The 12,955-nt window shown below is 57.1% G+C and overlaps 3 protein-coding genes across 3 annotated transcripts; 1 reads left to right on the plus strand and 2 right to left on the minus strand.

The window, feature by feature from the left end:
- Positions 1-2,694: 2,694 nt before the first annotated feature.
- On the minus strand, positions 2,695-4,663 carry P884DRAFT_277409 (uncharacterized protein; the record flags this gene model as incomplete). The annotated part of the gene is made up of 3 exons (XM_069443069.1): positions 2,695-3,597; positions 3,698-4,435; positions 4,550-4,663. The coding sequence occupies 3 exons, from the start codon at positions 4,661-4,663 to the stop codon at positions 2,695-2,697; spliced, it is 1,755 nt and encodes a 584-aa protein (XP_069297865.1).
- Positions 4,664-8,343: 3,680 nt separating this feature from the next.
- On the minus strand, positions 8,344-10,048 carry P884DRAFT_199364 (SAC3/GANP/Nin1/mts3/eIF-3 p25 family-domain-containing protein; the record flags this gene model as incomplete). The annotated part of the gene is made up of 3 exons (XM_069438226.1): positions 8,344-8,557; positions 8,616-9,903; positions 9,976-10,048. The coding sequence occupies 3 exons, from the start codon at positions 10,046-10,048 to the stop codon at positions 8,344-8,346; spliced, it is 1,575 nt and encodes a 524-aa protein (XP_069297866.1).
- A 590-nt stretch (positions 10,049-10,638) lies between these two features.
- P884DRAFT_200006 (EAP30/Vps36 family-domain-containing protein) lies at positions 10,639-12,740 on the plus strand (the record flags this gene model as incomplete). The annotated part of the gene is made up of 3 exons (XM_069438265.1): positions 10,639-10,742; positions 10,809-10,944; positions 11,022-12,740. 3 exons carry the CDS (start codon positions 10,639-10,641, stop codon positions 12,738-12,740), a joined length of 1,959 nt encoding a protein of 652 aa, XP_069297867.1.
- Between the last annotated feature and the right edge of the window lie 215 nt (positions 12,741-12,955).

Below are 12,955 nucleotides of genomic sequence, written 5' to 3' on the forward strand. Positions count from 1 at the left end.
AGCGCCGCGCCCTGAGGCGCTGGGCGTCCTCGCAACCGGTGCGCCCGAGCCACAAAGCCTGCATCGACTGGTTCCAGAGCCAGTACAACCAAACCATCTCGCAATCGACCGTCTCCCACTCGCTCTCCCCAAAATATGCCCGGCTCGATGGCGACACCCAGCTGTCCGGCTCGCGCCTGCGTTTCGGCAATTGGCCCGACGTGGAGAGGCTCGTCTTGTTGTGGCACCAGACGACGGTGAACTCGGGCCGCATCCCGTCAAACGACGAACTGGCCGAGAAGGCAAAGAGCATCTTCACCCAGCTTCCGCGCTACAAGGATGAGACCCCGCCCGAGTTCTCGCCCGGCTGGATCCATCGCTTCAAGAAGCGCTACGGCCTGCTGATCCGCCGCCAGCGCCGCCACGGCTCCGTCCAGAATGCGGCCGACGACATACCCTACCTAGTCGACGCCGTCCCCCGCTTCATGAACGTCACGCCCGACGTCTCGCCCGCCGCCATCCGCGAGGCAGTCCAGCGCGTCGTCGGCGTCGAGGCGTCCCTCGCCGTCTGCGCCCGCGTGCGCGACGAGATCGTCCGCCGGATGGAGAACCCCCAGGCCGGTGTTGCCGCCCCCTCCACCCCACATCAACAACAACAACAGCAGCAGCAGCAGCAACAGCAGCAACATCAGCAGCATCCGGGAGTCCACCCCAACGGCGACACGCCCATGTACAACGCGGACGAAGATCCGGAGGTCGTCCTACAGAATGCCCTACACGCCCTGCAGCAGGAGGAAGCCGACGCCGAGGCCCAGGCCGCCGCCGAGCGCGAGGCGCGCGAGCGCTCCGAGCGCGGCTTGCCCCCCCTGGGGAGCCTCGCCGCCGGCCAGGCCTACGCGCAACAGGCGGTGGCCGCGGTCAACGCCATCTCGACGCCCGTCAGCGCCGCGAGGGCGAGCGTCGGCCCGCCGCCCAGCGCCGGCAATGGCGGCGCTGCCGGTGCTGCCGGCTCGACGCCGTCCGCGACAGCAGCCGGCCCCCGCTTCATCGCCCCGACACCGCCCCCGGCCGCTTCCGGGTCGGCCGTCGGGGCCGGCTCCGGCGGCGAGGATCTGACGCTGACGCCCATCCCGAGCGGCGGGCCGGTCTCGGTCAACGATCGCCCTGTGCGGTGTCCGTTCTGCCTGAACCAGCGGATGCTGAGGACGATCAAGGAGGCCGTTGAGCACATGTCCACGCACGTCATCGTATAAAAGGGAAAAAAAGGAACTGCTCGAGTCCGTCTCGAAAAGGCGAAGAGACTTGTCAGAGGGGGAGAAACTGTCGAACGAGGCTGGCACTTGTTGTTTTTGAGTCAGATTGAAGAGCGGTTTTGTGCATCCGGGCTTTTCGAACTGTTCGAGCTTCTTCATGTTCTTATATACCACCAGTTCACTTACCTTCAAGGCGCTCGGGAGGTAAAGAGGGTTGACGTTTTTTTTTTGTTCCTGGTACGGATCGGACGGGGACCTTGGACGGGGTTTGCGCTTTTGTCATCTCTGCTGCTGCTTGCGTACCCGCAAAATACCGATACTGATTGACACGTTCTCACCATTTCAATTTTGCTTGCGTTGAGACATTGGTGCATGGTGATCCGGTTCAACAGCGCTCTCGGAATTGCGGTTAGTGTAGGAACCGGGTGACTCTCCAGATCTAAGGAGCGAAGTCTCAAAACTTTTTGCCAAGGATGATGCCACTACACCGCGCAACCCGTGATCCAGGCAGGATATGATGACGATCTAATGTTGGAAAGATCCCTAGCTTATCTGACCTATCCTTACCTCTCTACCCGAATCCAAACCAGTTCGAGACAGAGTAGGACAAAACTCTTTTCCGCTCCCGAAAAGAGGACACGCGAAAGCCTCAATAACACCCAGGAACATGAGACTCGGGACTCAGCTCCTCACCAGCCATTTTTGATTGCCCGCACAAATATCCGTACGCTCATACGGCCATCAAAGTCATCCATCCATCCATCCCGGTCATTTCCTTCCTGCCAAGTCATTCGTCATTCCCACCGCTCACCCCCGGCGTTTCCAAACCTCAGAGATCCCCCCCCTTCCGACCCCACAGGCGCTTCCCGCTCCAACCTCCTCCCCTTCATCCCTTCTTCTTCCTCGATCCCGCTCCGAAACCCATGGTCAACATCAGAACCTCCGCCCTTTGTCCAAATAGGGGTTGCAAAGAAGAAGGCCGAAAACCCCGGCCGTGCCGTTATTCGATTTCACCGTTCAAGCACCGCACCACTTCCCAGCAACCCCTTCGACTGCGTGTATCTGGGATCCAAGCAAGTGCCGCCGTGGAACACCATCCCGGGAAACTGTCGTCGGTAGAGGGATGATCCACTACACCTACTCGTCATCCTTTGATCCATTGGTTCTCCATCCCTTTTCCTTCCATCCCAGCCCCCAAGAAACCATCGCAACAAGCCAGAGGAAAAAAAAAAAAAAGAAACAGATCAATCATCCGACATCGCAGTACACAAGATTGGAACAAAGACAAAGTCGGGTATACTTTGATGGGGAAAGGCACAGCACAGAGAAAAGGCCATAGTAAGAAGAAAAACAAGAGAAAAGGTGAAACCCCGGCACCTCCGAAAGAGATAAATCATCGAAATAGAAGTGATAAAGCCTCCAAGCCCACCCGGGTTAGGTTGAACCCACCGCTGGCGCCCCGTTACTCAACATACAACAACAGTTTCTCGTTCCTCTGCAGCGCCACGTCTAAGTCATGATTGCTCATCAGCGGAGGCTTGTCGCCTGTCGCCTCGTCCTTGTACGATAACTGGAGCTCCTCGCCAGGCGGGATCTTGAGGCGGTCGACAATCTTGTCATACAGACTCTCAAACGTAACGTCGGTGGGCACCTTGATAGCAATGATATCCCCATTGTAGCTGAGCTTAACCTTCATGAAGGACCCAGCTGTTTGCATTCCAGGCGATAGGGAGCTCTGGGATGGTTGCGAGAGAGAGGAGACTTGACGTGCCATGGGCGGTTGTTGCTGTTGCTGTTGCTGGCCGGGTTGGCGAGCGCCGCCAAGGTTGCCGTAGCCGGAACCGCCCAGGTTTTGCTGGGACGGCTGGCGTGAAGCGGGGTTGGCGGGTGAATCGGCAGACGAGGGCCGCGAGCCGGCTGATAGGCGGTATTCCTCCTCGAGCGTGCTCGGATCAATTTCGTAATCACCCTCCCTTGGGGCGAAAAACTGCCTGACCAGGTTGCATTTTGATATGTATGGAGGTTGTGCAAGTAGATTCTTAACATAGGCATCGAGATTGTGGCGGCGCCCTTCCGTAATGGCATCGGTCACATAGTTGACGGGACCCGGCATGTAGGGAAGCGTCCGCTGCTTCTTCCCGGTAGTTCCGGCCTCAACAGGAAACTCGGTCAGGAGCGCGATCTGGAAGTCGTAAAAATCTTCGTAATATCGTGCCAGCTCCCAGGTTCTGCCGTCCTCCAGCTCGGCTTCAATAACGAACCAGTACTTGTCTTCCGCAAAGCAGTACCTGGGAATGCGGGCTGAGACGGGCGCGGGTAGCTGCGAGTTCTGCAGCGACGGCTGGGTTTGCTGAACAGGGCTCTGCTGCGTAACGTAGCCACCCTGCTGAGCCTGCTGCTGCTGATATTGTTCGTTAGCTGGCTGTCCAAAACGCCACCATCCAGCGAGCGTGACGGCAACTCACCATATTGGACCCCGAGTTTTGGCTCACTCGCCCGCTAGATTGCTGGAGGCTCATGCGCTCCATTCCCTGCTCGATCGGTTGCGCCTGAGTTCCCGTTTCGAACTTCCCGAGTGTGATGCTTGAGTTCTTATAATCGGCAGCCATCTTCTTCCACTCCTCGACCTTGGGAATGCCCGCTTTCCGCACCGCTTCCTGGGGATTAGCAACCGGGGTGTTGGTTGCCATGTCCCTAATCTCTACAAACGAGACGGGAATCAAGCCGGGACCGCCGAGCCTTCCGATGGGCTTTGCGACGAACCACTCGGGGTTTGACTGCGCGATGACGATGATGGCCTCGCCCGCCTTGGCCTCCAGCTCATCGCCTCGCTCAGCATGAAAATCGTAGACAACAACGCCGTAGACCATAGCTCCGGGTTTGCCGCTCGACTTCGAGTTCCGCTGGCTGGCGGGGGCCGGTGGAGTAACCGCCGCCGGTGCTTCGCCGTAACCGGAATCATGGTCGGGGTGTTTCGCCGATTGCGCACTGTCCGGCTGCGACTGGCCGCTGTCGCGTTCGTTGCGACCGAGAGCTTGGAAGAAGCTTACGGGCACCAGGCCGCGGGCGTCAGGCAGTGCGGGGTTGCATGCCTCGTACCAGTCTGGGTCGTTTTCCCGCCCGATAACGTGAAAAAAATCGCCGCGCGAAAAACTCAGCTCTTGCGGACTCTGGGCGGTATAGTCGTAAAGCGCCCGGATGACCTTTCCGGCACCGACTGCGTCAGTATAGTATGCTTGTGGGTGCGGAGGCCCACAGTGAGGAGGGCTTTGCGTGCTGAGGGCTTCAAGGACGGAGCGATGATCTCAGTAACGCACCTTCTTGGGAGGAACGATCGCGACTGCAGATTTCTGCGGGATGCTGATATGCGGCTTGCCCTTTTCGTCCTTGATGGACCGTCTCCCTATCCGTAAAACCTTGAGAGGACGCATCGCGGTCAGCAACTGACGTTGGTTTTGAGAGCCGTGATCTACCATTCCCCTGTGGTAGATCCAACTTGCGCCAAAAGAGAAATCGACACCAGCAAGAGCTCGCAATTGCTTGCGTCGCGCAAGCAACGAGGACGTCCCAACAGACTCTCAAGGTTGGGCAATGTTGGCCGGCAGGCAGCTAGCACTGGCGCTGCGTTCGTGTCCCTTGACGTCCCAAGCCGAGAGACGAGCGAATCGTGAAAGGAGAGTATTCGTTGCCGGCAGCAGCCAGCTGGGATGACGTACCTTCATGGTGTCAGGTGCGGGCCCTGGGGCCGGGCAATCCGGGTGCAGACTCGACTCGAATTTCGCAGCGCAAGAAAGTCAGTGATGGGCTGATTGCTTCAGCCAGCACTTTATGCGTCGCACCAGTCCACCGGTTGGCTTTGAATCAGTGTAACGAACAATCGGCCAGTGTCCCGCTGCCGAGCGGATGCGCAGCGATGACAGGGTAGTTTCCTCCTCTTTGGGGCCCTCAAATGTTTGTCAGGGCTTTTTTTATCCCTCTCGGGTTGCCTCGGGCACTGCTTGTTGGATCCCTCGCTGTGTCCGAGGATTTGGCGGGCGATTTGATGGCGTGGGGTGCTGACGCCAGAAAACGTGCGCCAGTTTCTCTTTGGCTGCAGTGCTCGTCGTGCAGTCCAGTGCCTGTTGTCGCCGGAACAGTTCCTTGTTAATTTGTTCTACCACGCACTTCAAGCACGTTAAACTCGTCACAGGTGATCGCTGCTTCTAGGCAAGGTCGTCGTTAGCAATGGTGTCGAGAGTCGAAGGCCCGACAACGGATTGCGCAGAATGTGGGCGGCGGGGAGGAGGCAACTCGACCAGGGGCAACGACCCAGGCCAAGCTCTTACATAAAGAAGGGCACGGCCGGCTTGGATTCTGCGCTAAACCAAACAAGGGAATCCAGCTTCTTGCTGGCTTGGATTAAACCTGGCTGAGTCAAATCACAATCACGGCAGAACTTACAAGAGTTGAGATCGAGAACATGATCCCAGGGAGTGTTTGGTTTTTCACGCGGGAGATGGCTGTCGCGTCCCCGAAGCATATCCCCACAAGCGTTATTATGTCCGTCTTGGCTACATCGATCGGTTGTCAGGAACAGGCGTCTCGTTCTCGGATTCACGTGCCTTGAGTGATGTCACTCAACAACCAACTGATCGAGGGGAAGTTCTTTCTGGACCTTCTGTTGGCTTTCCGAGCGCTGATGACTGGCTGAGCACCCTGTAGTGCCGCCTCCATCTAAGCCACTTGCGACCACGGCCACACACACAAAAGGCTCAAGTACCCGTGGACGTACTGTTCTTACATGGTAATTACCAGCACAAGACGCTCCCATTGGCGGCATTTGCTACGTCCTCTGCAAAGTATATCATCCCACCTTGCTACCTATCATGATACCCACCTGTGTGCTCAGGTCACTGCATTTCACCAATAATGCAATATCCGCAGCTGCATCTTCTTCCCAAGTATCAAAGAAGCCGGTATTGGATGGTTGCCTCGATGGACCGGGCATGGCTTATCGATAACTAAGCCTACCCTGCCTCCCCTCCTCGTCTCTCTGCTGTGAGGAACCGGGTATCCTCCCTCACCTCCCTCACCAACTTCAGCCTCCCATCATCCCGTTGACGGAGAACGTCATTGATGGCTAGTAACTCCATAACTGTATTCCTGTATCGTGAAAATATTTCTTCTTTAAGATGCTTTGCATGACCTCGAAAGGAGGAGCTGGCTCGATGGCGGTTTTCATACTTGGCGGTGACAAAAAGTACCCAACAAGCAGTGGGTCAGTGGGGTCAGTTGTTTCGGGTGTGTGCTTCCCGTTCCCTGCTAGGAAGGATCCAGCTCCTCTACCGTTGAAGCAGGCAGAGAGAGGTCCCCAATCCTGCAGCAGCCGCAGGCCAATGCTGCCCTGGCGATCCCCGCGTCTGCTCCACAGGACGGAGTGTACAGTATCAAGTATGCGGCATTAACATGAACAAAGGCCTTCTGGGGTTGTCGGCGTGGCTGAAGTGCGCCGAGCCAACGCGATCCAGTAGGTCAGTCTTGTTTCTGCAAAATAGGCGTCTGGGACGGCGCCGCGAGACCGCGCGCATCTGCAACACGTCTGATTTGCTGGTGATTTAGAGATTTCGGACGCCATCGGCCAAGCCCCTTCAAAGTCCGTAGTTTCTCACGAGCCTTCTTTCAACTGCCGCAAGTCGATCAATCTTTGACCCCGCGCATCCACCAGCACAACCCTGCCCTCCAAGTTTTGCGACGATCCAGGCGGTTGCGAGATACAAATGGGGCTGTAGTTGATGATATGAACAGTGGTGATGGATGTTTCAAAGGGAGTTGCAGTGCACTCACTGCGTAGCATCCAGATTTCTGCCGCTTATCCTGAATTAAAGAGCCCTCTATGACGACGAGCTTGGTGATAGGCGCTAATGATCCAAGCTCCCAAATTAACGCAGCTTGCTTTCCTCGCTCACGCAGGAATGCGTTACGCAATGATTGGGGATCAGACTCGAGTGTCCAGCGGCGCCTAGAGCTCGTCTCAGTCTGAGAATGAGCACATACTAGGCAAAACCCATTTCCAAACTCGAACTTAGAAGGGAGGTAACAACACAGAAAAGCTGGAAAGAATGAATATAATGTCCACTTCGGTGTATTGTCCCACTACCTTTTCTGCGACGTCTGCTCTTGAAACAATACCGAGCTCCAACATGTTGGGATCCAAGTAGGAACTACGGATATTCCACGGATGGCATGCAGTAACACACTGATTGGGGCAGGGACTGCAGCGACAACGGTTTGCCCGGTGGCAATCCGTTGCGGATATTAAGCCTGAGAACCAAGATATCAACGGTGGTCAGAAAACTACGGTTGCAAATCTACGGCCCTGATAAAAGGCTGAGCCTGCCTAAACTACAGACTGGAGTGATCATATCCCTGACGCCCCAGCACCAAACTCCGAGCCAACACCGATCTGGACCGCCCTTTTGAAATCCTACGGCGAGACATATGCAGGATGTCCGATCCAAACGCACAACATCCACCAGGGGTATCTGTTGGCACCGGAGCCTTCCGAGAGCAGAAACACCAAAACGCGACGTGTCGCCAACCAAGAGACCGATTGCATTGCGGCCTCTTCAGATCCGGAGATGGGATCGATTGCGCACGGCGCAGCTGACCATCGAACCAGAAGCTTAACGCTCCATCTCAACGCAGAGGTTTTCCGATGAGCCCAACGCGAATGGAGGAAGGCTGAAAAAAACCTCAGCCAGCTGCTCTCGGATATCGATAACAGGCCAAACCGGCGGGCCTTGAGAGGCGTTTGGCGAAATAAGCTGGCAATATAATCAAGAAGAGAAACAAGAAGAAATAAACACTTGTTGTCGCCAGAGCACGCGAGGATACGTGAAGCTGTCGTCAAGCTTCATGGTCCTTCTAGGGAGCAAGCTCCCGACAAAAGCTCAAGTAACCGACCGGCGAGCAGAATCAAGGTATCGAGAATACGGTGCTGTATCGATCGCAACGCCCAACTGGCGAAAGGAGAAGTTACATGAACGAAATGGAACAAGTTAGCCCGTCGGATGGCAAGGCTCGGTGGCCAGGTGCATCGGGGACAACATGCAAAGGCGGCCGAGAAACGGATTCATATCTGGCCTTTGATGTCCACGCGGGAGAAGGCTTTGGCGCGCGCCTCTTCGAACCGTGGGCCCGCCTTCCCAGCCAGGAAGACGATGGTGCCGTCCCGGTCCGCGAGGAGGTCCTGACCGTCATGATTGAGGATGAACTGCGCTGCCTCAACATCTGACTCGAAGTAGAGCTCTTCGGTGACGAAGCGCAGAGGCACATCTGGTTTGTACCTGTGACAGGGTTAGCAATCCGTCTGGGCCGCCCGAGTTGAGAGGCGGGGAAACGTACGCTTTGCAGATGTTACACAGAGCGGCGAGGCGTTCCCGCTCAACGAACATATCCATGAGATACGCGCCCATATTCGGCGTATCGTTGTAGAGCTGGAAGAACCGGTGGTAGTTGCCCAAGGCGAGGGCGGAACGCACATCGAGAGCATGCTTGATGGCCTTGTCTTTCTTCTCTGCTGCAGTTAGATCCGCCAGAGCGTTATTCAGCTCCGTTCGGTTCGCTGTGTGAATGTAATACAAAATCCGGTACGCCTTGAACTCGTTCGCCTTGCCCTTCAGACCCAGCTTATACAGCCCCTTGAGCTGGCTCTGGCACTGATTATACTCACCAAGATCCCCCTTCTCCAAGGCAATGCGAGCATGTATCTCGTAGACCTCAACTGTGAAGTCATCACGGACACGCTGAACCGTGAGATCTTGCCTCATGGACTTGAACTGGTCGCAAATGTACGAGTAGTTCTGATCCTTCTTCCACCTCTTCTTGAGGAGCTCCAAAGTCTGACGCAGGATGTGCGGGGGACGAACTTGTGAAGGTTTTGGAGCCGCGGTCAAACGGAGGTAGCGTTTCTCTAGGTCCTGGCAGGTGCCAACAACCGGACCGTCGCTCGGCGGAGGTGTCTCCTCACGGAACGTCGTGTATTCCCCCTCCTGACGCTTCTGGCGCTTGTCCGCCCTGTTGAACTTACTGGATTTGGGGAGCTCCTCACTGGGCAGGCGCCGGTCAGATGAAAAGCTAACGCGGTCCTCAAGGCGACCAGCCCCAGACCGCCAAGGCGGTGGCGTCGCCGAGGGCGAATTCGGGGTTTCCGAATCCGTGAGATCCCAGGACTTTCGCTTCTTGGTAGTGGTAGACTGGGTAGGGGCTTGGGGTTGTGGTTTAGAGTTGAGCGGAAGTAAGGCTCTCGCCCGCTCTTCCCGGATCATTTCTTGCGGAAGCGGCATCTTGTCCCAGTCAAGGGTGTACATGACGCCCTTCTCGTTGGCCTGAGTTATTGTCTCCTTCAACTTGACCTCCATTTCTGCGCGTGAGACACTGGAATCTAGATTTGCAGGGATGAAGGCTCGCTGGACATATCGGCGGACCGAATCAGGCCAGTCGATTTTCGTCTTGGTCTGGGTCTGGTCCTGCGCTGCAGGTGACGGGGTATTCACGTTTGTTGCACTATTAGCTGTGCTCGGCGAGGGAGAATGGGGGGGGCCGTAAGTATGCGCGGTCGGATAGGAGGGTTGTGGGGCAGAGTAAGACTGGCCGAATGACTGCCGGACTGGTACTGCGGTGTAGGCAGGAGCTGCTAAAACAGCCGGTCAGCGTGTGGAAGTTCAATCACAAAGTCAACCCTGGCTATTCCGACTCAACTTACCGGAGTAAGAAGCTGTGTAGCCAGCTGGTGGCTGGGCGCCCGAAGGCGGAGCGGCGGGCCACGTCGGCATCATGGTGGCAGATTTCGTCGATTCGTGCGTGATGGTGTTTCCAGGCCGTTGTTGATCAAGGACTTCGATCGATCATGTGTGGGTTGGACTTGTCCTCAGCACAAGCCAAAGAGCGTCGATTTCACTGATGAGGGTTGGTTGATGTGAGCGGTGACAAGACGTTCGGAAGCAAGTTCGGAAAGCAATGAGAGACTCCCGGCGCCAGGGTTGACGAAAGCAAAGTCCACACAGGTGTTGTGCGCTGCGAAGAAAAAGGAGTCCCTGCGGGGGCCGAGGCTGCGCCACTTGGACTCTCCGAGCACTAGTGTACGGAGACCCTTGCCAGGTCCGGATTGTAAACTCCGATATGTGCAATAGATGAGCATGCTTGCAGCAAAGCGGGTTTCCGGTCAGAACACGGATATCTACATCCGTAGCCAGTAATCCGTATAGTTATCCGAGATCTTGACGTTATCAGCCCAAATCAATAGTGAGTGCAGACATGCCTTCCTGATGCAGGCAGGGAGAGCTAACACTCTGCGACGGGCCCGTCCGCCATCAACAAGTTGAAATATCTCTCAGCGACATCGAGACAACCTGCGCCCAGATGACGGATGTTTTTAAAACACATCGACTTGACCGGGGCGTTGCGTCCGACCTTCGTCAGTGATGACGAGGACCTGCTCTTCGTGCAAGACAACGTGGGGCTCTATGAGGGGTGAGTGCCAACCTCGCGGCTGCCAAAACATACCGTTCCCAGGCGCTAACAAGGTTGCTGTTCCAGAAAGTTCAAGCTACCAAATCATCAAAATGGGCAGATATACCTGACCTCTCATCGAATATGCTACGTTGACAAGGCCGAGCCGCGGAAGCACTCCGTCGCCCTCGACCTCAAGGACGTGGAACGGTTTGAGTTCTACGTATGTTTCGCCAGCAATCCATGTTCCCTTCCGTGTTATTAAGACTATATGCTGAGACGTCCTATCGTTCTATCCAGGGCGGCTTTCTCAAATCTTCGGCCAAGATCACCTTGATCCCAAAGCCGACGAAACGCGCCTCGCTCCAACCTCGGTCCCCGGTTGTTGCGGGTACGCCTTCGCGGAGCAGCACATCCTCGCCTGCCCAGCAACATGATGGTTCATTCCGGGTGTCGCAGGCTGATGCTGCCCCGGCAAGCAGCGCAACATGGGTGTGCACCATCTGTAGTTTCTCAAACCCGGTGCCGTCCAACTTTGATCCGACGACCGCCAACGTCCACACTCCTCTTCCGCCATGTCTCGCCTGTGGCATCAAGCCCAGCCTGACACATATTTTGAAGGCGGCAATTTCGAACGCTACCAGTAGGCAGCCTAACAGCCCAGCGTTACAGACCCCGCTCCCAGTCCGGCCAAAATCTGGGGCAGATCCCTCGCTCGGGCGTGACCTGGCGCGAGATTCGTCACCTCAAAGCTCCGATCCGGACGCATCCTTTCAATGCCCACGGTGTACTTTCCTAAATCACCCGTCTTTGCTATCATGCGAGATCTGTGGCGCCGCCCTGATTTCTCACGACCTGCCTCCTGAGCTGGCGCCGCAGACACGGGCACACACCGAGTCACCCGGCCCGGTCCTCCATGCCCACAGCCCCCTAGCCTCCGGCGCCGATAACCCAGAAAGCATCAAAATATCCTTCCGCGGCGGAGGCGAGAAGATCTTTTACGAGAGGCTCAAGAGCTCCATGACCCAGCGCAAATGGCTCCTTCAAGGCGCCCCTCCCATCCCCAAAGCCCCTCGCCCGGGCGAGTCTCCCCTCGACGGTCCTGGCACCGGATCGTCGGCATCCGCACCGGCGGCCACCACCCCGACGTCGCAGTCCCGCGCCAAGATAGGCGGCATCGCCGGCCTAGAGCACCACAGCCAAGCGGTGCGCAAAAACAACGAGCTCGTCATTGGCTCCGCCTTCGAGGATCTCGAGGCGCTCATGGCATCGGCTAAGGAGGTCGTCGCGCTGGCCGAGTCCTTTGCGCGGCAGGTAAAGGGCGCTTCCAGCGCGGGCGAGAACGCGCTGCTGGCCGACTCGGTCAACCAGCTCGGGCTGGTGGCCACCAAGGACATCGTCGGCAGCAGCAGCGGAGCGGACGGGAGCGACTCGCTGTACCTGTCCGAGCTGGCGCGCACTCTGGCCGAGTTCCTTACGGACGACCGGAGGGGGGTGCTGAGGAAGGCCGGCGGGATCATCTCGCTCGTCGACCTGTGGGCCATGTTCAACCGCGCGCGTGGCGGGGTGGAGCTGGTGAGCCCCGCGGATTTCGAAAAGGCCGCGGCGCTGTGGGAAAAGCTGGGCCTGCCGGTGCGGTTGAGGACGTTCAAGTCCGGCGTCAAGGTGGTACAGGGCCGCGACCGGACGGACGAGACCACGATCAAGGCGCTGTTGGCTTGGCTGAAGGATCTGCATGAGATTCCGCCCGAGCGGGAAGTGCCATGGGATTGGCGGAGGTTCGGGCGCGGCGTCACGGCGCGGGACGCGGCCGAGAGATTTGGGTGGAGTATTGGTGTTGCGGAGGAGGAGCTCGAGATGGCCGAGGAGAGGGGCGTGCTATGCCGGGAGGAAGGTATCGAAGGGCTGAAGTTCTGGGAGAATTTCATCGACACCGGCGAGGGGAAGAATTATAAAGACCCGGCAAAGGAGCAGTCGGATAAGATCGTCAAGATGTTGATGGAGGCGGGATTTCTTTAATAGCGGCAGGACGGAAAGAAGCAGAATTTAGACGACGGTGGACATCGAAACCCTCATGGCCCCTGACGGGATGTGCTTTGGAAACCGCTCACGTGTCTCACTTCGATTTACCCAGCGCTCTCTATAAGTCTATGTGAGAAGCTGCCATCTAAACCCGTGGTATCAACGCCAGAGTACCTTGCCGCATTGCACAGCAACCCGACCGCCAGCAGCCC

This window comes from Thermothelomyces heterothallicus (assembly GCF_042370625.1).
Source record: "Thermothelomyces heterothallicus CBS 202.75 unplaced genomic scaffold P884_scaffold_10, whole genome shotgun sequence".
Taxonomy (NCBI): Eukaryota; Fungi; Ascomycota; class Sordariomycetes; order Sordariales; family Chaetomiaceae; genus Thermothelomyces; species Thermothelomyces heterothallicus.